General features: G+C 36.7%; 1 protein-coding gene across 1 annotated transcript in view; it reads left to right on the top strand.

The window, feature by feature from the left end:
* Positions 1-4,302: 4,302 nt before the first annotated feature.
* The window catches only part of LOC131033290 (uncharacterized), a 77,323-nt gene continuing 55,968 nt past the window's right edge, over positions 4,303-25,657 (top strand). The window contains exons 1-2 of the mRNA XM_057964472.1: positions 4,303-5,040; positions 6,414-6,512. Coding sequence (XP_057820455.1) covers positions 4,657-5,040; positions 6,414-6,512 — 483 coding nt within the window. The 5' untranslated portion in view covers positions 4,303-4,656. The remainder of the gene's footprint in view (positions 5,041-6,413; positions 6,513-25,657) is intronic.

Genomic DNA, 25,657 nt, shown 5'->3' with positions numbered 1-25,657 from the left:
AGAAACTAAAGCGGCAGTTATCATTTTCCCAGTCTTCATTTTTGGCCAAACGGTAATCGGTAAAGTTGTATGAACCGGTATTACTCTGTGATGAGTTACCAACTGGTAATAGGTAAAGTTGTATGAACCGTTAATACTCTATGATGAGTTACCAACTGGTATTTTTGTGATGAGTTACCATCCACCGACACTTTGACGGTGATTTTGTGTCGTGTTATCAAAATGTGTCTAGATGCAATGAACCTATGAACTTGCAATGTAATCCTATTGGACCGACATGAAATCAGATTCCTTTTTAAGGACATCATGTCTAGGGTTTTAAGAGATGTAGATGTTAGGGTTTTTTGGTGGTTGATGAGTTTTTGTATGTGCGATCTTAGAAGAGAAGATCGAGTCTGTGTGCTGTAACAGAGTGTGGATTTACTGAAGACTGAAGTAATGCTGAAATGCATTAGCAATGAGCTATCATGGATCTAACCAAGCAGACTGTGCTATTTGCTAGATCATTCACTTGTTGATTACTCACATCTTCGACAAGTCTGAAACCCTTAACCGTGTAGGCTCAGAAAAGCCTTTGTAAATCCTCTAACAAGGTGGTTCACATCTGTGGATCTGAAATCCTCTCACAAGGTAGTCTTTAATCAGACTTATCTCCTAACAAAGATTGAGATTCCTAACAGGATCTGTTCTTGTGAAGAACATTGTATGACCTTAACCAGTCTGACCTTAACCGGTCTGGTTACTATTCTGCAAATAGTTACTTGTGAGTTTCATCTCACCGTGGTTTTCCCCATTTGGGTTTCCACGTCAAAATCTCTTGTGTTATGGTGATTGTGCTTCTGTGGGTGAATGCCTTATTTGCTGTTTGGTTTGCATTTGTGTTAACCGGTTTGTTCGTAAAATTGTTATACCGGTTTACTGCTAAACTATTTAAGTGTTTAAGTTTAGTATTTTTTTGTATACTAATTCCCCCCCCCCCCCCTCTTAGTATTCATCATGGTCAAGTATAGGATATTGATTATACTATTCAGAGGGTTGAGTTGGGAAAACAGACTCATGATTTTGCTTCATGAGATGCAATATCGACTTTAGTTCAACTCTTCTTGCTAGATATGATGAAGACAATGTTAAGAAAGATCAACTCAAAGCAAGGATTGAGCAACTCACTTTGATATTGATCAAGGTAAATAAGTCTTTTGAGATTGTTGAACCAATAACTTCTTCCTTGTATGAGAAGGTTGTTAAAAGAGCTGAGCAAGCGACATCTCGTAGTAGAGTTGTGGCAGAATGGATGGATCGTATTTTGAGTCAAGGCACACGACTCATAGGTTTAGCTAGTACCATCGTCAATAACCTTGATATTGTCATGACAAAGATAGATAGCACTATATAGGTCTTCTCTAGGAGCTTGAAATGCAAGAAAGAGACTTTGAGGCTTTGTTGAAATTTGAAGATTATGATCCTGATGAACTCATACAAAATAATGTTATTCCTTCACGACGCATGTATGTGGAGCAACGAGAAACCCTAGAACACAAAATGAACATTCTTGAACGTCTAGTCAAGGATATGAGGAAGGCTTTAAAGGAATGTGTTGACAAGAAGGAAGAGATCGTTACAAAGATTTCATAAATTCCACGTGTGTTCTTTGATCAGGATGGGAAAGTGCTACCAGTAGATGAGGTCATTAAAGAATTCAATTTACTTGTAACTGCTGAAGTTGACAGAGAGGATTTCTCTTTATCCTTGATTGATAAATTGGTTGACCTTCAATTTGTCATGGATTTCTTAGATATTATTCTGAGGAAGCATAAGAAATGTTGTACTGATTTAAAGGATTCCATTACTAGAGTCAAAATCATCACTAGTAATACCCAGGGACCTGATGGAGTTCAGTTGAAGCATGCTTTCCAAAAGTTTGAGGAATTTCTGAAGAAGAATTCTACCTAAGGAAAGTGACACTTAGTCATTTTCATGATTCTCCAGTGGCTTTTTGTTTTATCCAATGACACTTCAAGTGTCTTTTTGCAATTGCTCTTGTGCACCCACTGAGTGCACAAGTCCTAAGTCAAATCAAACTCTTCTTTTGTCTTACTTATAGAATTAGTTATATTTTCTTATTTTCATGTAGCACCCCTCTCCTATATATATATATGAGGGTTTTTATTGTAATAAGGATCTTTTTCCATCTTTGTTTTATGCAACAAAACTTTGCCCAAGTGAAGAACAAATTGAGACTTTGTGTTCTTTTTGTGAATTTACAATTTAATCAAGAAGGATTGAATCTTGGCATTCAAACTTTGTGTGATATCGATGTTCTTATGTCATTTAGTATCATATGCTCTCAATTGATCAAAGTTGGTGAAAGTTATTGGTGATAGATATTGAAGAACTTTGGATTTTTACAAGTAAGCTTTGAGTTACTTTGAAGATTCAATAATTGGGATTTGGTTAAGATAATACTGTTATAAGTCTTTGTGCTTTTGCAAATTATCCCTCGAGTTAAATTTAAAAAGAAAGAAGGTGAAGTCTTTGTGTTGCGCAAACTATCTAGTTAGAGTAGAATTTCTTTCAATATATCTATCAGTCTTTGAGCTAACAATATATTTGGTTTACAATGGTTGATAGGAGTTATAATACATAAAAAAAAAATCTTTGAGTTCTTAAGTGTGTGAGTTCTCGTCCCTGGGTCATTTTCAGAAAAGGAAAGTAATGAGAGACTTTTTTCTTTCATGAACACTTTACTTTCCAAAATAATTAGTTTGAGTATTACTGCAAGTTTTTAAGTTATTTAAATTAAGGGAAAAGTCTATTCTTACGAGAAAATTAGATGGAATTGGTTCTGAAAAAAGAGAACTAAGTTGTTGTTGTACCTTTGATTAGTGTAAATTTAGCATGTAGAAGAAAGTAGACTAATTGCAGTAGAAAGGAGGAACCTTCCCTTATAATTAGGAGGGATCTATCTTGCCTTCTGAGAGATATTATCTTGAGTGCTATCATGAAACACTCTTTTTGTAACCCTTTACAAGTTTACAAAATTTTCACCCAACATGTCTTTAGGCTCAAATCCCCTTTTCCCATCATTTCAAAGGGTTCAATCATTTTGTATATTTTTTTGTTTTCAAATTCAGTAATCAATATGTCAACAAGTTTCTATTTCTATGAGCGATTTCATATAAAGTATTGACTATAGTAGATTGTTTGGCATAACCAATGCACATGTCCAAGTAGGCCCCACTTGAGGTAGTGTGCTGCTTTGTTGTTTGGTTTGATTAATGCTACTACATATTATTTTCTATTCATTACATTCAATTGTTATTCAAGCATTAGTTATTTTTTCATGCAACAATTATTATTTTATAGTCTACATAAGAGTTCAACTAAAATTGTCATATATTTTTAGCTATAATTTAGCTTAACTTGTCATTTACTTTAGCTATAAATTGTTCATTCTTCTAATTATTTGCTAATTTAGTAATGTTTGTCTCTAGAATCAATAATTTCTTCAATTCTTGAAAGCATATTAGGAATTCGAGAATACCTCTTAGTGCACACATAGTAAAAGTCTCATTTCAAGTTTATATCCTTGGTTGATAATTTAATGCATCTTATGACAAATAATGGTTGCTTAATATAGATTAACCTTGTTCTTTAGGTAGAGTGCATGACCATATTGCTACATATCATTAGTTGATACAAGAAATCATAAAAAGAACATGTCTCCTTAGGAAACAACACAAGTCCTTTCAAGGTTTTTTAGATATCACTAATCATTAGATATTAAACAAGATCATGATAGTTAGAGGTGAACTAGGCAAGCAACATAACAAAAGTATACATCTCCTAGATTTAAGTCCATCTATAAAGTACCAAACCACCAGATCAAATTGACTTCTGCAATTCCAATCTCTTCCTATGCAAGGTGATGATGAGCGCCCTCAACTTCTCCACTATCCCCTCATTAAACATTTCATTAAATAAATTATATGTCAAGATACTCACATAACTGTCCTTGCTGTTCTTAAATGCATCACATTCCAAAATGAAATGTTTTTCAGTTTCCACCTCCCCGGAGGTGCAAAAAATACACTCTTTCTTCCCACACTTCTTTTGGCCTTTTCCAACGATGAGAGTTAGTTCTAAGTTGAGCAATAAGAATTTTAGCTTTCCACAAAATATTAGCCCCAATGTACACTTTTTGATGACGGTCAAAAGTGAGATTGAACTCATTGATATAATAGTGCTTCTTTCTCCCTAGCCCTTCACCCCAAGTGCATGTACATAACTTATCCATCACAAAATAAAAAGAGAAGGAAAAAAGGAAAAAAAAGAAAGAAAAGAAGAGAAGAGAAGATGCCATTGATCTCAGTAATAGAGAAATGTTCTCATTCACAGCCATTAAGAAAGCAGGCCTCATCTGATTACTACATAATTAATCACATTTAATTAATCGGCCTAGCTTAAACACTAGGCGAAGGTTTACTTTCCTTTATTCCTAAAATATTAATTAGCCAAACTAACGAAGTCAAAGAGGATGCCATTGATCTCTGTAATAACGAACATTTCTAATACAATGCATTAATGGAAGTGTGGCTTTCACTGCCATTAAGAGATTCAGGCCTCCTATTGACTTGATGACAAGTTTGAGAACTTAAAATGAGGAGGCGACAGCAGGAAATCGAAGGTCTTTGGAAGCCCTGCACTAGTCTCCTCCTCATAACGTTCATTTCATGCACAGTAGTATACATTCTACTTTCTCCTCTCTTTAAACCTCACGAGGTCTCCTCAAATACCCATTTCAATTTAACAAAAACCCACCAAAAGAAGAATATAAAAAAAGAGCAGCCTGAATGTTGTAGAGGTCAGGATCACTTGGAGCTATGGGGTAAGGTAGTCAAATTGGGTACTGATTTCAAGGTCAGCACCCCTGAAGATTGTTGCAAAGCCTGCAAATCCATGTGCAAGGAGGATGGGAAATGTAGCTGCAATTCTTGGGTGTTTTGTGGCGATAAGAATCGATGTGGCGCCAAGCTTGGGGAGGTAATTCTTCTTCTAGTTTATAGATTTCATTCAATCTTTCTAAGAAAACATTTACTCTCTTTTCTGTTTATTTTTCTCAATTGCTGCATACAAGTCTTTTAAAGGATTTAATTTTTATTCAAGTTTTGTCCAAAAAAATCTATTTTTTAAAATAAATTTTGTCGTACACATTTTCTGAATTGCCCGATGCAAATGATCTGTTTGGGCATTAGATTTCCTTAAAATTTCCACTCAGAGATCACGCACCCCTTTGTTGAATTGTTGGATCTGGGGCATCTTCACGTGTTTTGTTATTCCAATGAACTATGTGTGCTTTTTTACTACATTTATGGAAGGAGTCTGAATATAATTAGAACAATTAGCGGACTCCTTTATTCGGTTCACTTAGTTTTCGATGATCAATTGGCCCGCTAACACCTGTACAGGATCATAACAGAAGGCTGCCATATTACAGGTATGAATGTCTGATTTGTATCTTATCAATCACTACAGAAATTCCTAGTATCCAAATTGCGTAAAGAAACCTTTGCCGGGCCGTACGGACAGGTTGCAGCCGGATATTTTAGTTGTGTAGGTGTTGTTACAAGCAATTTAACGATGGCACTAGAGACAATTGTAGAAAATCAATTGCAATACTTTGAAGTGCTCCTAAATGGTTTATATACAATGTAAAAATCAGGGAGGGTCAGTAGATCTGTATGCTAACTATGGCAATCTGCAAGAACAACCTAATAACAAGTGTAGATGTTTAATTACAATTTCTTTTTTGATATCTCAAAGATTCCATTGAATGTAAATAATAGTCCACAACAAGTTTTTCAAATGGAACAACGTATTCACTTGGTCACTGCTGCTTATCGCCCACTTGGCATCCTTGACTACTATCTAGCAGACAACAATTTTGAGTTGAGCCTCCTTTGTTACAAGGCACTTTTCCTGAAATGTTTTTGTTGATAAAACTAACATTTTCTTGGATATTTAAGTTCCTCTGTTCAATGCTGATTGGACAGACTGTTTCCGCAGTCTTTTAAAGATATAAGTTCATTTGTTGATTAGTTTTATCTGATTTCATCTTCGAGATGTTTGGTTGTTTCTTACCATTGACATAAACTTATAAATGAAAGTTTATTGCTTAAGCAAGAGGCCTCGTCACTGTTTCGCCAGGTCAGTTCCATACTGTGAGATTTTATAAGAAGTTTATTGTTTAAGTCTAGTTAGAAGTTGTTTCCACGAGTTTTGACAAAACTTTAGTGTATTTTTTCTCGCTTTCACACTTGTGCCATGTTCAAGGATATTGTTTTTCCTATCAATAACTTTATAATCTGCTCAAATTGTTGCATAGAGAGTTTCTAATCATATTTTTGTGCATGCAGTGCTGGTTGAAGCAGCAAGCGGATCCAATGTCCCCTGAGGTACACGACTCTGCATCAGAGTCTGAATGGACATCAGGCCTCATATTTGAAAAGGGTGTGGTGTGTGCATCTTTCCTTTACCTTGGTGCCAAATTCATAGTGAAACTATGGTTGAGATGTTTAGTTTTCATACTTTTTGTAGTTGGTGCATCTTGATGGTTCTAACTTCTACAGTCCCACACATCGTGGTTCCACAGTCAGTTGGATTTATTTAATGCAGAACTAGCCAGATGATGGCTTTTATTTTTGTCTAGGATTTGTTTGTTCAAAGTCTGTGCAAGGTAGTGTTTGCAATCTTAAGAACTTCCTACTAGTTGTATGGTTTTTCATGCTGAGCAAGTTATCCAGTCCCTCTTTTATGGACCTTTCCAACAAGAAGTTTCACTGTGTTCTCATGCTTATGTTTATATTCATTCAGCAAATCTCAGTTCCATCTGTTTAATGGATATGTTGGATATTGTCTCTTAGCTTGATCAATACCTTAGCTGTCATTTCCCCTTGATGATGGTTTGAGTGCTTGGAGGGTGCTTATTCCATGTTGCCTATAGTCTTGATTGTTTCTAAATTGGAAAGCTTGCTGTCTGCTCCTTTTTACTTGACAAAACATCATATATTAAGAAGCTAAGTTTCTCCTCGATGTGTTTCCCCGACAGAGGAACTCTTGACTGCCTAGGGGCCTTTGGAAATTTTACCTTTTTGGTTTAGTTATGTATTTTATTTATTATTGGTGTCAGGCTCCAGCCATGGCCTCCACACTAATTTTATTGGTGCAGCTTGGCTCAGTGTGAAAATCTTTGATGTTGTGTTTCTATGTTTCAAATGGTTTCATAGTTTATTCTAGCCTCTAGGTAATACGATGATATTTAAACTTGTGTTGTAGCCCTTTCCACAATAAATCATGTTAAAGACAAATTAATTCTTTCTTGACAGGTTTGGGTTTGAGATTAATGATAGCAAATAAACTGGAAATGCTTGGAGAACTTCTTGAATGAGACATGTTCTTGCTATAGTTTGGTCATCAATCTCTGAACGTGGACTTTACTTGTGCCATAAGATCTCTTTGTTGTGTAGTGGCATGCATTCTGTGAAGAGGAAATCTCAAGTACTTTGTTGGAAGCTGAGTTATTTGAGATCAATCTTGATAATTCTTGAACATTTTGGGGGATAATTTTAAACGAAAGTTTGTAATTTTCCGAGTTCATCAACTTTTATGAGGCTTTTTGAAATATGCTAGTAATAGTCCTCAGGTTTCTTACCCCCCTTTTTATAACCACAAGGGGTAATGATGTATCGTCTGCATGTTGCAGATTTGAAAGTTTCTCACACTGATGTACATCTAGGAAGGCCAGAACCTTCCTTTGAAGTTCTAAGGGCTCTATTCAGGTCATAGTTACCAGAGACTTGGCACAGAGCTGACAGGCTGATTTTTGCCTTGGACTTGGACTCAGCTTCACCAAGGCAAAAACCAGGCAATGACTCGGCAATTTTAGAAAAGCACAATATAAAAATATTTGACAAAGCATTATATGTTGAAAAATTTGGCCCAGATTCATATCGCCATATTCTCTTTGTAATTATAGCAGAGGGCCTAAATAAATGTTACAAGACACAATGAGACATGAGGATATGTAATGAGATATGAGGATATTAACACTGATTTAGGCACTCTACTGTGATTACAAAAAGATATGGGGTCACCTTGCCTTTATCCTCTCATTGAATTGAAAAGTGGTCTATGAGCTCCATTTAATACTACTGATAATGTTTGCGAGTTGTGATGCAACCTTTAATATATCAAACGAGATGTTTATAAAGTTATATCGGGTCACAGGTTGAAGAATTAATGTCCAATTGCTTTGATCAAAAGCTTTGGACGTGTCTAAATTGATGAATAGTCATAATCATTTTTTATTGGCTACAAAATATAGACTAAGGACATGGTAATGTCATTAAAACTTTGCCCACCCTTAATGAATCATGACTGGCTTGTGGCTTTGTTTTTTTGGCAACAAGGGGAGACATTGCTCATCTTTTCAGTTTACTACTGCTAAGGCTCCTGAGCACCTAAACTCCCATTCTAATGGTTGTGGTTCTTTCTTCTCGGCAATGAGGACCCTCTATCAGTTGTCTTGTACAATGCAGATCTTGGGAGCAAGCTTCCATTACCAGTTACTTTACTATCACCAATAGTTCTTTGGCCTTGAATGTTAGGGGAGGTTCTATATGGAATCGACAATAAACAACTGAAGTTTGAGTGAATTGGTTAGAGTTACATGAAAAAATTCTCAACTTTGATAGAAGAAGAAACAATTGCAAATTATTAGAAGGTAGGTTTTCACAAATTTTTGCAAAACACTGGGCTTTTTTTACATTTTGTTTGAACATTACATTGTCACTGTTCATTGGCACTGCACTGTCTTACTACTATTCATCTGCACTGACATTGTTCATCAGTACCGTTCATTGTTCATTGTACAGATTTCTGATTATCTGCTTTTATTTATTTGTTTATGTTTTTAACAACAATTTTTCTCCTTGGATAGTGGGTTTAACAATAAACTCCTTAGACAAAAATTTCTCCCTTTTCTTTTGATGGCAGTTTGTCTTGTTGGACAGCGATTTGCAGTCCTCACGGTCACTCCTTCAACGGAGTCTTCTCCTTCCAAATACAACAGATCAACGTACCCTCTCCTAGAGCTTCCTTGCTTTGATTTAGTGTACCCTCTCCAAGGGTTTCCTCACTTTGATTTAGCGTACCCTTCCTAGGGGTTTCTTGCTTTGAATCAGCATACTCTTCTTAGAGCATTTTATCTTGGATACCAAATGTTGGAAGAATGAATGCATGAAATTTTATAAAATTGGATGGTACACACTTCAATGACTGTTGCTTGTGCATATTATTGAATGGGAAAGTTAACTTTAGAAATAACTAAATGATGTAGATACATTAATCAACAAAATTAGCCTTAACATTAAATTATATCTAATATAACTTACCTTTTAAGACATAAGTTATGTGGTGTTATTACTTCATTAGAATGGGCAGTAAGTGCATGCATGCGAAGTACTCTAAAACTGTATTCTACTTAATACTCTAATGCTTTATTTGCCAAACCAGCAATGAGAACTTCCATTGGACTTCCGTTCTTTGCCACCAAAAAAAAAAATGTGAACTTGATAGATCTCATTATGATTCTTCTTTGGAGCCTGCATAATAAAAAGCCAATAGATGGGTTTGGATTAAAGAACCACTTTGATCAAAGTCAATCAGCTTGCTGATGACAACTACTTCTCTTTCCAACTGGTCAACTTATTTTGGAAATTTTTAATCATACTATGCCATAGATTAGAGTTAGCTTTCCCTGCAAAGAAAGGAATTCCAAAGTAAGAATTCGGAAGATTTGACATCCTATGTAAATTAACTTTCCTCACAAATTCTCATATTCATGAAGATATCTCTAGATTTCTTTCTATTAATAGCTTTCCTGAAGACCATCTTATAATCTTGAAGAATCTCCTGAAGACATTGACACTTATAAAGGAAAGCTTGAAAGTGAACATAGTATAATCTACAACGTGAAAGAGGGTGATGGTCAGAAACTTTGATCCCTTACAATTTTTCTCTGCTTTTCTCTTTGAGATTCATACTTAGAAGACCTGAAAAAACTAATAGGAGTATCATTAACCAAAAGAAAGAATTTTATCATTAACCAAAAGAAAGAATTTTATGGTAGATTAATATTTTTGGATCCAATTTCTCCATTGCTATAAGAACCTGAATTTTAACAATACATTCGGAAGAAAGGTTCAACATACCTTGCCGTAGCCTTTGGAGATGTTTGGTTTTACTAGAAACTTATAGGTGTTGCAAAGAAAAATGGGTATGAACTTATTTAGAGATTATTGATTCAGCCTCCTTTGAGACTAAAGCTATGAAGTAGTTGGGATGCCTCAAGCTTGCACTCAAGACATTAGTGGTAAACAATCAGATGGACAAGTTTCGCTTTGTAGTTGTAAAACTTATGTGACATAATTGCACTCACAGACTCAAGGGGTGCCATGACTCAACCTTAAAACATGCATATAGCATAATTGGTGCACATGCATGAATACATAAATGGAAGTCTTACTTAGTCACATGACAACAACCCCACGAGGATCCTACAAGGAAGAAGAGTTTTTCTATCTACGAGAATTGGATCCAAGATGATCTCCATCACTTGCGCACATAAGAATAGGATGAGAGTGACATATATCAACCCTTATTCAATACCACCATCCATCCACAAGGATGTTGAAACATCGTAACCCTTGGTTCCCAAACACAAGAGGGAGGACAGATGAGAGATCCAAGTCTTGCCTAGACATGCACTAGGTAGGGCAAGTTATTCACACAGAAAACATGACTCCTAACACAATGTACCATCCAATCGCAAGTAATAGGAATTCAAGATAAAATTTAACTTACAACTTACCTTTAGGAAAATTTTTCTGCAAAACCTTGAGTACTACACACTATTTGCAAGTTGTTGCTATTGGCTCTAGGTTCCCCTATTGCCAATCCAAATTGTGTAGACAAGTTGCGTTGCCCATGCAATCCCCAAATTGCCCTTGTTGCTAGAGTAAGTCATCCTTAGGAAAATAGGCAATTTCCAAATAGTGTATAGGGCCTAGAATAGACAATGAGGATTCTAGAAGCATGAAAATTGGTTTCAAGGTAATTGATAAGCTAAAATCATAATTAACACAATAGTTTATCACCTTTCAGGACAAGAATCAAGGGCACAAAGCTTGAGATGAGTGAAGGGATAGGCCTAGGCAAGCCACTAGCAACCTACACTACCAAAGGTGCAACTTTTATGTTAAATGATTGTGTGTAAATGGATTGAACCAACCATTTCTCGCATGTCAAAGGTTCAATAAGGCACATTAAGTATTGACATAAATCATAAGTTCAATTTTATCCAAAAGCGTGAATTATCCAAAACATTGATGACATACAACAAATGTGAAAAAACAAGAATGACCATTACAACTCCTTGTCAATAAGGCTAAATTAGCATTGATACTATCTACACGTACCATTCAAATGACAAACATGCATAGCCCATAAATTCTATTTCGACTTGAACGCTAACTTAGATCCACTCATCAATCATTCTAGGACTTATCCAATATTCTAAATACTTCACAAGATGACCTTTAAAATAATCACAAATAGTAATATCAACATGCTGCAATATAATGGATCTCATCCGAAGCATGTTTGGACCAAAGAATAAATAGTAATATCCACAACATTACAATCAATCAATTTTAAACAAGGATCACAAGATTCGTAATATACAAGATTTCCAATAAACCAAAATGGAAAGACGCAAGTAATAGGGTGCTACAAGAGCCCAACGCCCACTTCCATGAGCATCTCCAAGACTACTTCTGGCCCAATGGTGGTCAACACCGCCAAACCATGTGGAACCCTTAGGCCCACCTCTTTGTACCAAGAAGATGCCAATTGGGTAGTTCAACAACATTCACTCTATACAAGTAGACATGATGATTCTACCAACACCATATCAATGTACAAGCATGGGATACACTACTCCAATCAAATCCAAAATCCCATGGAACAAAAGGGAGAGCTATTTGCACTAGAATAGTGGAGTGTCATCATAGTGGCCTTAAGACCATGTGGACGTGAGGAGTGCATCCTCCTATTTACTATATAGGAGACCTTCATTGTCTCAACAACCACAGAAGATTGACATCGAGCCATGTTCGGTTGTTCCATGCCTTCAAAAACAAGATCAGATTCTTTTTGCTAATCTTATCAATGTTTTTACTCCATTTAGTTTAAGCTCTTTATCTTTTTAATATTCTTTTGGGTCCTTGTCTCAGGGTTATATAATCTGAATGGACAACAAGAGGTAATTCCATTGCCTCAACATAGTCATCTCCCCATTATCCAAAGAACAACAAATATCAAAAGATGAGGGCATGAAAAACAAGGCATATCCATGAGGTGAGCAATCATATTTCTATGATGAGACTTTAACATTCATAACATGAAAAGTTGAAACATGTTCTAAAAATCAAAATTTACCATTTTCAAAATAGCAAGCACCGAGCAAAACCCAAATCCACCATTGATGAATGCTTGAAAATCCTTGAATTTTCAAAATATACAATTTCAAGAAAATAAGAATAAGCTTATGAGCATATCATGCACAACATCACATTTTTCACATCACATATATTTTCAAGAAAACTTTGATAGCATTATAGTTTATCCAAGTTGAACAATCTCCAATTAACCATTGTTGGGAATATCTATGTTTGCACTCTCAGTTAAAACATTGGGCACATTTGCATAATGTTGGTTAACAGATTTGTCTCTTTGAAAATTATACAAAACAAGACTCTTTTGCCCAAAAATGAGATCAAAATGTTGATCAATAGTCGTGTAAACTTTTAACTAGTTTCCCTTTGAATTTTAAAGGTACAACTCCCTTTGTATGATTATAATTTTGATTTTTTTGACATATTTAAAATTGGGTATACTTTTAACTAGAAAGTAGTAAAGGTACCTAACATTTGTTCATCGCCATTCAACAAATGCAAAGGAGAATGCTTGGAATAAAATAAATTCAAAATTCTAATTTTAAGCTCAGAGATTTTTCGATGTTAAAGAATTTTTCACCATTAGCATCATTACATAGATTGATAACCAATAATGAACAGGAAAAATGTAGATTTAAACATTAATTGAATCCCCAAGATAATGAAAATCACTCATGCAAACATTAATATTTCAAAGAACATGATATTTAGATTGCTCAAACTCACAGATTTAGAACAAAACATAAGCAACTATTCAAGTTCAATGCACACAGACAGAGAAATCTTAGAAACACAACGACTTCATTGATCCTCCAATTCAATTGTGTCTCACTCTTATACCAAAGTATAATGGGAATAAAATATTTGGACCCTTCAATAGTCCATGAAACGTATATTTATAGTATCCAAGTTTGTAACTGTTGAAGTCTACTTGAAACCGATTCTTAATATAAAAAAATAACATTTAAAGAGTCTCTTTGGAAAACATTAAAACAAAGTCCATGGCATAAATAAAACATGAGGTGGCACTATGGCTGAGGTGGAGCTTCTGCTTGACCCGCACTAGCATCTCCCTGTTGCATTGGCTACCATTGTGTTTGTTTGGCTTTATAGTCCTGGAGTGCTTTAATGATAGTTGGAATCTCTTGCTCATGTGGAATAAAACACGTTTCTTGTCCTCAATCCACACAAGGCTTTGTTAGACCTGCTTACCTTGTTTTTTGTAGAGAAGGCCCTTGCATGATTAGCACACCAGCTCAACGAGGAATCAATTCTGGCCAACTTGCTCTGTTTCTCTTCACTAAAAGTCTTTGGATCAGACAAAGTGTCAATATTGCTCTCAAACTCTACATTGAGTTCGTCCACGTGGCATCTCTAGAATAATCTTTTCTTTTAACCTGACAACCAATGTCATTAAATTCTTGTATCACTTGTCCTATCATTTTGTTTGCATCCTTCAGTAGCTTTCTTTGTTCTCAAACATTTTGTTGTAGAAAACTACACTTCCATTTGAGACTTTCTATCCACACAACGCCTTGATTATCTTGAGCATTAAGGATTATCTTTTCAGCCATTGCAACATTTGTGCCAAGAGCCACGATTTCTTAGAGTTCTTTAATTGTTTGGGTATGTGTGGCTTCTTGTTTAGTAGACTTGATTTCTGAGTTGACGCCTTTTCTTGCTATAACCAGCTCATAGTATGCTTTACGCATGCTGATGATGAAAGGGGGTCTCTTAGTTTTGATTTTCTTAATCCACTCTTGAGTGACCTTGCCAAAATAGCTATCTTTTTGAACTTGCGTTACTGTTGTGACGTTTTCACACATTGCCCCATTGCAAATGGGGACCCCCACTTTTTTCTGCTTTCTAGGTTAGTTGTAGAGTCTTTTGCTATTAGCCTTTCACTTGGAAGAGTTGTAGCATTTTAAGTGGCTCAGAGGTAATCAAGTCAAATCTCTCTCTCTAGATTAGGTGAGGTCAGTCAGTTTTCATGGCTTAGGAAGTGAATGAATCACGATTATCATCATCATTAGCATGCAAAATCAGGGATGAAATGCAAATTTGGCTAAGGCATGAAAATCTCCTTTAATTGTCTAGATCAGCAACCAAGGTATTGACAACACTTCCTTTGCCCTCCTAAGCCTTTGATATGCCTCTCTATCTTTCATCCTTCCCCATCCCTACACCCTTTCTTACCTTTATCTCTCACCTTCCTACCTTCCATCACCCCACTTCTTACCTTTCTTACTACCTCTCATGCCTTCCATTTCCTACATTCTCTAACCTACATCTCACACCCCTTACCCCTTGCTTCTCTTAACATACACCTTCTTCACCACCCTTGTTACCTCTTTACTCCCTTTTCCTAACTCCTATCCACCACATCTCTTATCCTACCCTCGTATCCCTTCCTTCCTACCCCCATGGCTTCTCCTCACCACATCCCCTCATTCTTTCTTGCCACGACATCCCTTCACCCCACCACCTTCAACTCCCCTTTACTCACGTGCCATTGTTTGGGCCCACAAACTTTAGAATGGAGCGAAAGATTTTAAAGGCATTTACAATGCCACATTGTAGAAGCCAGCTCTTCCTTTAACATTAGACCAAACATGAACTTAGCCTTGCGATTTTCGTTGACTACTCAAAAAGCGAATTAAGCCTTGCATTTTCAGCTGAGCGTTAAAGACACGAATTAAAGATTGCTACGTCCTTTGCCTAGCCAAATCAGTGACATAAGGAAATGAATCCATCCCTTGACTAAGGCAAACAACGCTTTAAGGAATTCAATCCATCCCTTGTCCAATCAAATGTGCGATTTAAGGATAAGATTCATCCCTTCTCTTGCCAAATGTGCGACTCAAGGAATTCAACCTGTCCCTTGCCTTGACAAATCAACGACTTAAGGAATTCAATCCGTCCTTTGATCAACGAAAAGAGCGACATAAAGATTTGAGAGCCCCCTTGGCAAAGACAAGATATGTCTCAGGCGATGCTACCACCATGAAGTGTGGTTTGAACTTTGAACCAATACGATTTGCAAAGGCCCGCGTAGGAAGGTAAAATCATTTCAAAACAAGTTCAAATCAAACTCAGATTTGCTCTTCCTAATTCACATCAAAGGAGAAAGAAATTAGTTCTAAAATGAAAATCAGACATGAAGTGATAAAAGTCAACATAAGAACAGTGCTTAGAACATCATTTCACACTGTTTTGGCATTTATATCTGATTAGAAAGTTGAAAATGGGTGAAATCAGTATATCTAGTGTGTTTGATTGTATCTCTGTTTGTGTTGCAGGTGGCTGATAAAGAGAGTGAAGTAGCTGGATGCAAGCAATCATAAGATATATAGGAAAAACTTCATCATTTGAAGGTGATCTAAGACATACAAGGGATCAGCTCATGATGATTCAAGGAAGTGGATACAAGAGGACAACGATGTGAAGATGGACAACATTCACATTTCAAGGAACTAGAGACCTCAACATGAGGATCTACAAGGAGCTCAACAATACCTAGGAGGAGAGGCTCAAGGTTTCGAACAAAGAAGGCTTCTATCACACCAAACCTTATTAAGGTTAAGGCTTCAAGTAAGTTTAGGGAGGCAAATCAAGGTTCCGATTGCATATTTATCAATCAAGCATAAGCATCAAATCAACACCCAAGGAGGAAATTTTCACAATCTTGAATTTTGTTCGGAAATCCAAGAATCATTGCCAGTATAGCTAGACGGAAGCTCGAGGGCAGAAATGATCAAGGCAGGAGATTGTTTTAGAAGAGTTAATCAAAGTTAGAGGATTGACTTGAACAAAGTCATCATCATATTAGGCGCTTGGAAATGTTGAGTATCAAGAGACATGCCTCATTCATCTACAACTCTTGAGGAGTAACAAAGATCAAACAAGCTAAGATGGCGCCTAGTCATCACTTATCCAATCATATCATTTTAAGCTAAGGCATCCAGATTCAATGAACTTGACTCATCCATCAAAGAGGATAACTACCACATTTGGACACAAAGTTTGATGCACCTACTGTCGTCATCTATTGGTTGAATTTTCAATGAAGGACATGTGTCCCATTAAATGTAATTTTGTCATTGGTCAAGCATTAAATACTTTTCAATGGGTGTAACAAACCCTAATTAGGGTTTCTATCTTTCAATCTTGGCCATTGATTGTGAATCAATCTGAGCCACTCAATTGTAATGAGAGCACTATATAAGGCTCCACTCTTTCATTTGTACAAGTTAATAGAGAATAAACAGTAGTTCAAATATAACAAGTAAATAGTTAGAGTAGAGTAGGATGAGAAGGTAAAGATTGTTGCCAAGACATTGTTGTAAGAAGCATGTAAACTTCATTGACGATATGGTGAAATTCATATGTTCATTCAACAATTTGCATGGTCTCTACTTCTCATTTGTTTTAATGTTGTTTAGATAAATGAAATACTCTATGTATGAACAATGGTGAAATTCATACATCCATACTACTAACGCCTTGCTGATGATAAAGTGCCTTGTGTAGTCAATTGGATCCATCTTAGCCAAGCTTAACTTCAATTATCATTCCTTCATTGATATGCATCAACTTGATGGTGTCTATGCTTGTAGTGGTGATTTGAAAATCATCAAGCCATCCTTAGAAGATTGCACTATCCTTGTGGAGATGTTCGCTGCATGTCAAAACAAAGCTTAGTTGAATTTCATCAAAGATTGTCCATTGCTCTTGCATTCTTAGGAGTAGATTAGATCTCTCTCAAACCCTTATCTTTTTTTCCTGTTTCAAATCAAGTAAATTTCCGCGTTGTAGCGACTTCAAAACATTCAAGCATTCAACGTAAACCTTGTGATTCCAACAATATCACAACAAACAACTGAGTCTATCGAAGAGCACGTCAAGACCTGACATTGAGAACCTTGGAGTCATCTCAAGCGATCCTTTTTGCAAATATTCAGCATTTGAGAAGTCTTTGTTCAAGAGAGGATAAAATACTTAGTATTTTATTCTGTGTTGCATAGTGTGTAAATACACCATCAACAGTTACCAATTCTTTGTTAGTATCAGATTTGGGGTCTAAAATAAATTTCGAAGAGTTGGATGACTGTGAAGAGGGGCCTGTTGTGACGTTTTCACACATCGCCCCATTGCAAATGGGGACCCATTTTTTTTTGCTTTTTAGGGTTTGTTTTCTAGGTCTTTTAGGGTTTTGTTAGTTAGCCTTTGCATTTTGAGTGTCGCCCAGGTGATCGCATGGATAAGCAAGTCCGGCTTGAGTGATGCCCTAGTCCTGAAATTTGGCTAAGTCTGGAATGTCCTGATCCTGAATTTGACTAAGTCTGGAAACTGAAAAACCTCAAAAAACTAGATTTTGCAATATAACTCTTGGAGGTCTGAAACCACTCTCAAACATCCTGAAAGTATATATGGAATATAACTTAAAGTATCACTTATACTTAAATGTTATATTCCATAAAAATTATCCTGATAGAGAGTTCGAAAAGTCAAATTTCGCTCCTGTCCTTCACTGAGGATCCAGAGCGAATTTCGCTCCTGTCCCTCTCAAGAGGACCAAGGCGAAGCGCTCCTGTCCCTCACCAAGGGACCAGGGCGATAATACTTATTTGAGCTATTCCTGACCGTGTTTGGACGAATTGAGACATCAAAGGCATGGTGAAGGACGAAATGAGCATGATAGAGCATCCAGACTTGATCAAAAACAATGAAATGATGAAGTTTTTGCCTAGAAGGTCAAATTCCCTCCTGTCCCTCACTGAAGGACGAGAGCGATTTTTGTCTTAGACAAATTTCTGGCCAAGTTACAATGAATTCCAAGGCATGGATGAGTGAAAAGATACATCATGAATCCGTTGAAGATAATTTTTGAAGGTGATAAAGTGAAGTGAAGCCTATAGGACCAGGATCGCTCCTGTCCCTCTCCAAGGGACCAGGGCGATATAATGATTATGTTGCTTTTCTTCCAAGATCAAAACACTCCAAGATGAAGTACAAGGTGATGAAGACGTTTTAAGGCATCTTAATGAAGGACGAAGTATCTAAAGTTGCCTATGTTGAAGGAATTACATCAAGACACCTAATTCGCTCCTGTCCCTCTCTAAGGGACCAGAGCGAAATTCTTATAAAGGCTTAGATTTCGAAAATTTGTCAAGTGTCAAGCGACCAAGGGGATCAAGGGGACTTCATTTTACACAATGATAGCAATTACAAGTTGAAGAAAACAAGGACAAGCTCAAAACGTTGAAGTTCGCTCCTGTCCCTCTCCAAGGGACCAGAGCGATATTGATTATATTGGTCAAATCTTTCCAAAACCACGTCAAGTCAGGGTTATGCAAGATCACAAAAGGTCTAAGGTGTCTTTTAAAGATGATATACAAGAGTTTTGAACGTCAAAATGTTATCAATTGAGCCAAGGAGCCTATATCGCTCCTGTCCTTTAGACAAGGACCAAAGCGATTTTTATCAAAACACTCATATTCCTTTAAAATCAAGACAAGGCAAGGATGGGCAAGATCGAGGACACCATTTGGAAGGTAATGAACGAAGAACAAAGATCAAAAGTTTGCAAATTTGATCAAGGACACAAGGATCGCTCCTGTCCCTCTCCAAGGGACCAGGGCGATGTTGGTTAGAGCACTCTTTATCCTTTGAAAATCACGTCAAAGCAAAGTTGCACAAAGTTTAAAACATCATTTGGAAGGCGATATAAAGGAGGTGAACGTTAAGATGTTACCAATTTAAGCTTGAAATGGAGAAAACACATGGATCGCTCCCGTCCCTCTCCAAGGGACAAGGGCGATGATCCTTCCAAACGTCTAAACGCCTTGTAGAAGTCAAGTGAAACAAGCATGGAATAGAGAAACAAGGTTATTATTCGCCCCATGATGGAAATTGGAGATTAAAGATGCAAGATCTAAGTGAAAACATCTAGATCGCTCCTGTCCCTCTCCAAGGGACCAGGGCGATAATGGTCATAAAGGGCACTCGTTCACACAAGCAAATCAATCAAGCTCGAAGAACCCAACGAAAATGGCAAATTCAACGTGGAGATGAAGACTTTGAACGTCAAAAATGCAAGGATCGAGCCTAAAATGGTAGATCGCTCCTGTCCCTCAGTCAGGGACCAGGGCGATGAGGTTTGAATCTTCCCACTTTTCCCATTTTGGCTCCAAAACAAACAATTGAATTTATTTTAAATGCTAAATTCGATAGGTTTTGAAAATTTAATTAAGTGGCATTTAAAAATAACGCATAACATTTATTAATTAATTTTGCCTATTAAAAATCAAAAAAATTAATTATAAAGGCATAAAGTTAATTAATTATAAAATCAAATTGAGCGCTTGGGTTTATTTTACCAAAGTCGGCCTTGGTTTTTTATTAAAAATGGCTTTTAATTATCTTTGTTTTCACCAAGTCGGCCTAAGGTAATGCATGAGGAAAGTGCTTATAAAAGGAGGTGTTTATTTCATTTTTAAATCATTATTCAAGCATCCTCTTTCATATGCAATTTGGAGTATACAAAGGAAGTGCGAAATTATCATTCAAGAGGAGGAGCGAATTTCAAAGGGAAGGTGCAAGCATTATCAAAGGAGTTCGAGTTTCAAGTTAGGCGAACTTGCCAAGGACATTGAAGACCACGTCAAAGACATCCCCAAGGGTGGCGAATTGATAAAGAGGACGTTCCTTATCCTTGAAGATCACGTTGAAGGCTTCTAACGTTCATTTTGCCTAGGCAAATTCCTCATTTTGCATTCTAGTGTTAGCTCTCAAGAGAGGCATGGCGATATGGATTTATTGTTTTGATTTTGAACGTTGATCGTCATAGCTTAAATTTTGAATTTTGAAATTTTGAATTTCAATTAGCTCAATCCTTTTTAGGAAATGATAATTCAAGGACTTATCATGAGGTTTCCTAAAATTAATTTAATCTAGTTATTCATTGCAAAATCATGTTTCTAATTTTGAAATGTTGTGTAGGCATCAAATGGAGATCTCATCAAGGAAAATCAAGCCGAATCAAGGACGATCTTCGCCGGGACGATCAAGCCAGGACAGGGGCGACCTCTTTCAATCCAGCGTTCCAAGGCGAGGTACATCATCATCCTACACATCAAGGACACATGGAGTTAGAACAAGGGCTCGTTGAAGAAGTAAATAGTTCCAGATGAATTAATTAAAGCAAGCTTCTCAACAACATCAAGTTGAATATCTACCAAGTTACAAGTGTCAAATGAGGTGGCATCCTAGTCATCATTTCTCCAATCAGTGAGGTCCACCTCAGCATGTCCAGATTCAATGTACTTAACTCATGGAAGGTGGCACAAACTCCGATGTACCTACCCTGGCTATCCATTGGTCGATTTTTCTAGAAGGGACATGTGTCCAAGCAATACAATTTTATCATTGGTCAAGCATTAAATGTTATGTAATGGTTGTAACAAACCCTAATTAGGGTTTTCATTGTTGAATCTTGGCCATTGATCTTGAATTGATCTAAGCCATCAAATTGTATTGTGGGCACTATATAAGCCCTGGCATTTCATTTGTAAAGGCGAATTAGAAAGAAGGAGAGAGAGTTGTAAATAATAGAAAGCAGTTAGTAGTAGAGAGTAGTTAGAAATTGATAGAATAGTAATTAGAGTAGAATAGGAGGACAAGGCAAGAAATTATTGCCATTGATTGTAAACAAACTCCATTTTCATTGAAGTAATGGTGAAGTGTGTCGTTTCTTGCAATTTGCATGGTTTCTTGTTGAGTCTTCAATCCTAGATGGTAGATGATTAGATGAATGGAGGAAATGTGATTGGTTGATGGTGGAATTCGTATATCCATACTACTAGCAGTTTGTTGATTGCAGACTTGCCTTGTGTAGTCAACTGGAATCATTCAGCTTAAGCTCAATTTCAATTTGTCGCTTCTTCATTGATATGCATCAACTTGATGGTGTCTATGCCTGCGGTGATGATTTGAACATCATAAAGCTTCCCTTAGAAGATCGCACTAGCCTTGTGGAGATGGTCCATTGATGTCAAAACAAGACCTAGTTAGAGTTTCATCAAAAATCAAATCATTGCTCCTACATTCTTAGTATTAGGATTAGATCTTCTCTTCGCCCTCATCCTCTTTGCATTTTTTCAAATCTAAGCCAGTAAGAGCCTGTGTTCCAGCAAAGCAGATCGGAAGTTCAATCATCAGATGTAAGTCCCCTTGTGATTCCAGCAAATCACATCATACCACTGGAGCTTATCCACACGTAGAGACCCTACATACAGGAACCTTGAAGTCATCCCGATTGATCCTTTTCGCGACATCTTCAGCATTCGGAGGCTTTATTCAAGAGAGGATAAGATGCCTTTAGGTATTTTATTTTGTGTATGATTGTGTACAAAATACATGTCAACAGGGCCCAACAATGATTTCAAACAATTAGAAAGTACATTTACCAATGCCTTCAATTCTTCTTTATCAAATTCATCTTTTTTTTTGTTCTCTTCATAAGCTTAGTTGCAGTGACTTGGAAATTATGCAAATTTGCATCTTGAATAGGCATGCCCATGTCAATTCTAGTCATGTTGAAGTCAACTATTGTAGCTTGATTGGGGTCCTTCTATGTGCTAGGATGAGCAATCTCTAGGAACAGGTGATCTGAATTCTCATCCTCCACAATCCTTGCCATAGTCTTGAGCTTCTTAGCTTTGGGGGAGGAAGTTGATTGCAACAATTGTGTAATAGTATCTCCAGAAAGATTTCTTAATAGACTCAATTTTTCTCTTTTTGGATAGTGATGTCTCTAGTCAAGATGGAGAGGACAATGTTTTCATAGCACTTTGTATAGAATTAGGGGTAAATAATGAAGTTCTCTTCACAAGGGGAGTTCTTTCTATATTTTGCAGATTAAAGGGAAAGGGCGTGGTAGACTCATCACCTGTGGGGACCTCTGCTCAGATTGGCATCAACAACTCCATCTATTTGCTCTTGTTCTTCAACTACTTTTTTCCCCTTACCTTTATCTCCTTCATGCTCCTTTTCTTTCTCTTCTTTATTCTCTTTTTTTGCTCTTGTGTCTCGTAACGAACCATCTCAACAATTTTTCTCTAGTGACTTGTTTTTCTTAGGTGGTTCCTCATCACCCCCTTTTCCAATTGGAGCGGCTATTGGCTTTGTTTTTATTGATGAGCTTGGAGTAGAAACATTTGTAGGACTTGGGCTCCTTTGGCCTTCTGCTTTCTGTGATTTCTTTGGAGCGGTCTTGAGGGTTTTTGTTTTCTTCTTTGTAAGCCAAATTTGGGTTCTCATTAGAACCACTGTAGTCATTGTATCCGAATCTCTTTTCTTTGGTAGAATGCAATCAATGGGAATCAAGAGTTGCATTTGGATGTTGGTTGTGTAAATAGGATCAACCAAGTTAGACTCATCATCTACAACACCTTCGACATCCCAACTCAATCTATAATCAATTATTTGTTTTAAGCTCAACCTCATCCAATTTTTTTCCTAACTTCATAATCATCAGCACAATCCACCCAGTAATCCTCCTGGTGAGGAACATGATAGAATGCGGGACCGAGGTGCATATTATTCTTGACAAAATATTTGCTATCAAAGATGATAATAAGTAGTAGTAGTATACTTGACAACATCTCTTTCAATGTTCAATGCATCTGATTGTGTTCTACAAGAATAACGACCCAAACTAATAGGAAATTGGATACCAATTTTCTTCCTTTCAGAGCACCTTTTATTGACTTCAAAGATCTGCCTACACATTTCAATTAGAATAAATCTATCATCTGGATACTTGGGAATCTTCTGAGGAAAGTCGTCATATCCTCCTATCCCGAGATATGTAAACCTTTGAAATGGTATAAAATAGCTTCCATACTGGGTGATTAGATGAGCTACTTCTAGTGAAATTCTTTTTCCCAATTCGCCTTGTAATTCTCTCACCAACCTCGTAGTAAACACATCGTTTATTCTCCTAAAGTTGGAGTAGCTCTTCTGCAACTGCAAATCTGGGTAGAAGTCATAAATTTGGATATTATCATCATATTGCTTTACATGATTAATACCATGCTAGTATTGTGTGTAGGCTAGGGCATAGAATAAGTAAGATGACATATAAAAGAACCTGTTAAGGTAAAAACTAGTGCTATGTAGCTGGTTACTTATTAAACTAGCCAAATCCAAATACGATTCACCAACACGACTTGAACAAAGAAAAAAATCCATTCATTCAAATTAAAAGCATCATCATCTCCTCACAACCTCTGTAATAGAATAATTATGTCTGCTATTTCTCCTTTTAGGTATGACATATGAATCATTTTCGGCAATTGGGGTTGCCCTCTCCTCGACACGACGAACCAATTCTTAGCAATGAAATTCCTATAGAAACCCTTCTCATTGAATTGTGTTTGCGATATGGCAAAGTCCCAATGCGAGTACTTCTCCTTGTTTGGAAGCCAAAAACAACTCTGAATTGTGGCTCTGTCTAGGGTTATGAGGAGCCTATTATCATTTGTCCTAATCTCCCGAGTATTAGGGTCATATCTATTAATGCATTCCATTACCAAATTTGTACATTGAATTGCCATCGGGAATGCTGCCGCCTCTAACAATCCACTATCCACTAATTTGTGTGATTGGGTGCCAATTAGGGTTCTTTATACGATCCCATAATTCTTTCAAGTCGATGTGCCCTAGTCGAGTATCCTTGACCACGGGGAATGAGCTCTCTGGTTTGTTTAAATGCTCGTATCCCAAATACTTGTATTTCATTGTGAATTGTACTTCGAAAGAAAAATTTCACCAATCTTCCCTTATTTCAACTACCTTTGATTTTGAAATTTGAAAACCCTAGCACTGAGAAAGATAAGCTTCTTGATGATTCTCTGGTGGCTTATCTTCTTTGTGGCAGTGGTGGTGGGCATCAACGTGGTATGCTTCAATTTTGAACGTTAATCAGGTCACGAGCTCTTACTTCATGTCTAGCTAATTCCTTGAATTGTGGTTTTGGGATGATGAATTAGGGACAAATAATTCCGCTTAAAGTCCCATTAATTGCTTACCTACTTCGGCTCTTTGTAATTAATGTTCAGTACCTTGGAATCAGTGCCATTACTTTGGCTTTGAACTAGTTAGGATAACCTGTCGGACTTTGACAAAAGTTTTAAAACTTTGTTTTGTCTCCACTTAGTCACTTTGCTATGGAGGCGATTCTTATTTTTTTTTCATTTCATCTTTACTTTTTAGTTCGAGGTAAGGTGTCGGAGTCCGACGAGCTTTCATAACTTCCTTTTGACCTGATGCTTATCTTGAATTCCAACATATTTCATTGCATTGGGTCAAGTTATAAGAACTCTAACCTTTTTCGCCTTCCAAAACTTAATGCAAATTAAGTGGTCGGGCTCTGATAGGAAACCGCGTCAAAGTCCCACACCCATTTCAAATCTTCGCAAACATGGCCGATAAAGACTTAAGGCTCAAACAAACTTGACTTGATATTGGAAGTGTATTTAGGTTCAAGTATCAGACTCCAACAAGACATTTGGAACTCCAACACTTCGAAGACTTTGAGACCATAATGATGTTGAAGCTTTGGAGACTAAGGGAAAGAATGTCAAGGTCCGATAGGACTTTTAAAACAAATGACAAAGGTCGATGAATATTCCGAAAGCGCTTAAGAGGAGGACTGCGAAGATTTGAGCTAGTATGAGGAGGCTTGTCAGACTTCGACAAGAGCTTCTAACCAAGACAAAACCTTGACACGTTCTTAAAAACGACTAAGTATCAAGACTTTTAACAATAAGTATGGGGTCGTTCACACATCAAAACATGAATTCTTATCCTTGAATGCAAAAATGAAGACTAGGGCTTAAATTTCAATAAGGAGCAAAATTTAAGGCAACACATAATACAAGATAGCTGAGCATATCATACAAACATCCAACATGATATAAGCCGATAATCAATATAATATCAAATTGTGACTATCATAGATAAACATAAGGCATCTCATAAAATTCATGATTCTGAACTAGTTACTGTAATCTTATCAACAT

Source organism: Cryptomeria japonica, chromosome 10 (assembly GCF_030272615.1).
Source record: "Cryptomeria japonica chromosome 10, Sugi_1.0, whole genome shotgun sequence".
NCBI lineage: Eukaryota > Viridiplantae > Streptophyta > Pinopsida > Cupressales > Cupressaceae > Cryptomeria > Cryptomeria japonica.
The sequence above is the reverse complement of the archived record's forward strand: the minus strand, read 5'-3'. Positions and strand labels throughout refer to the sequence as shown.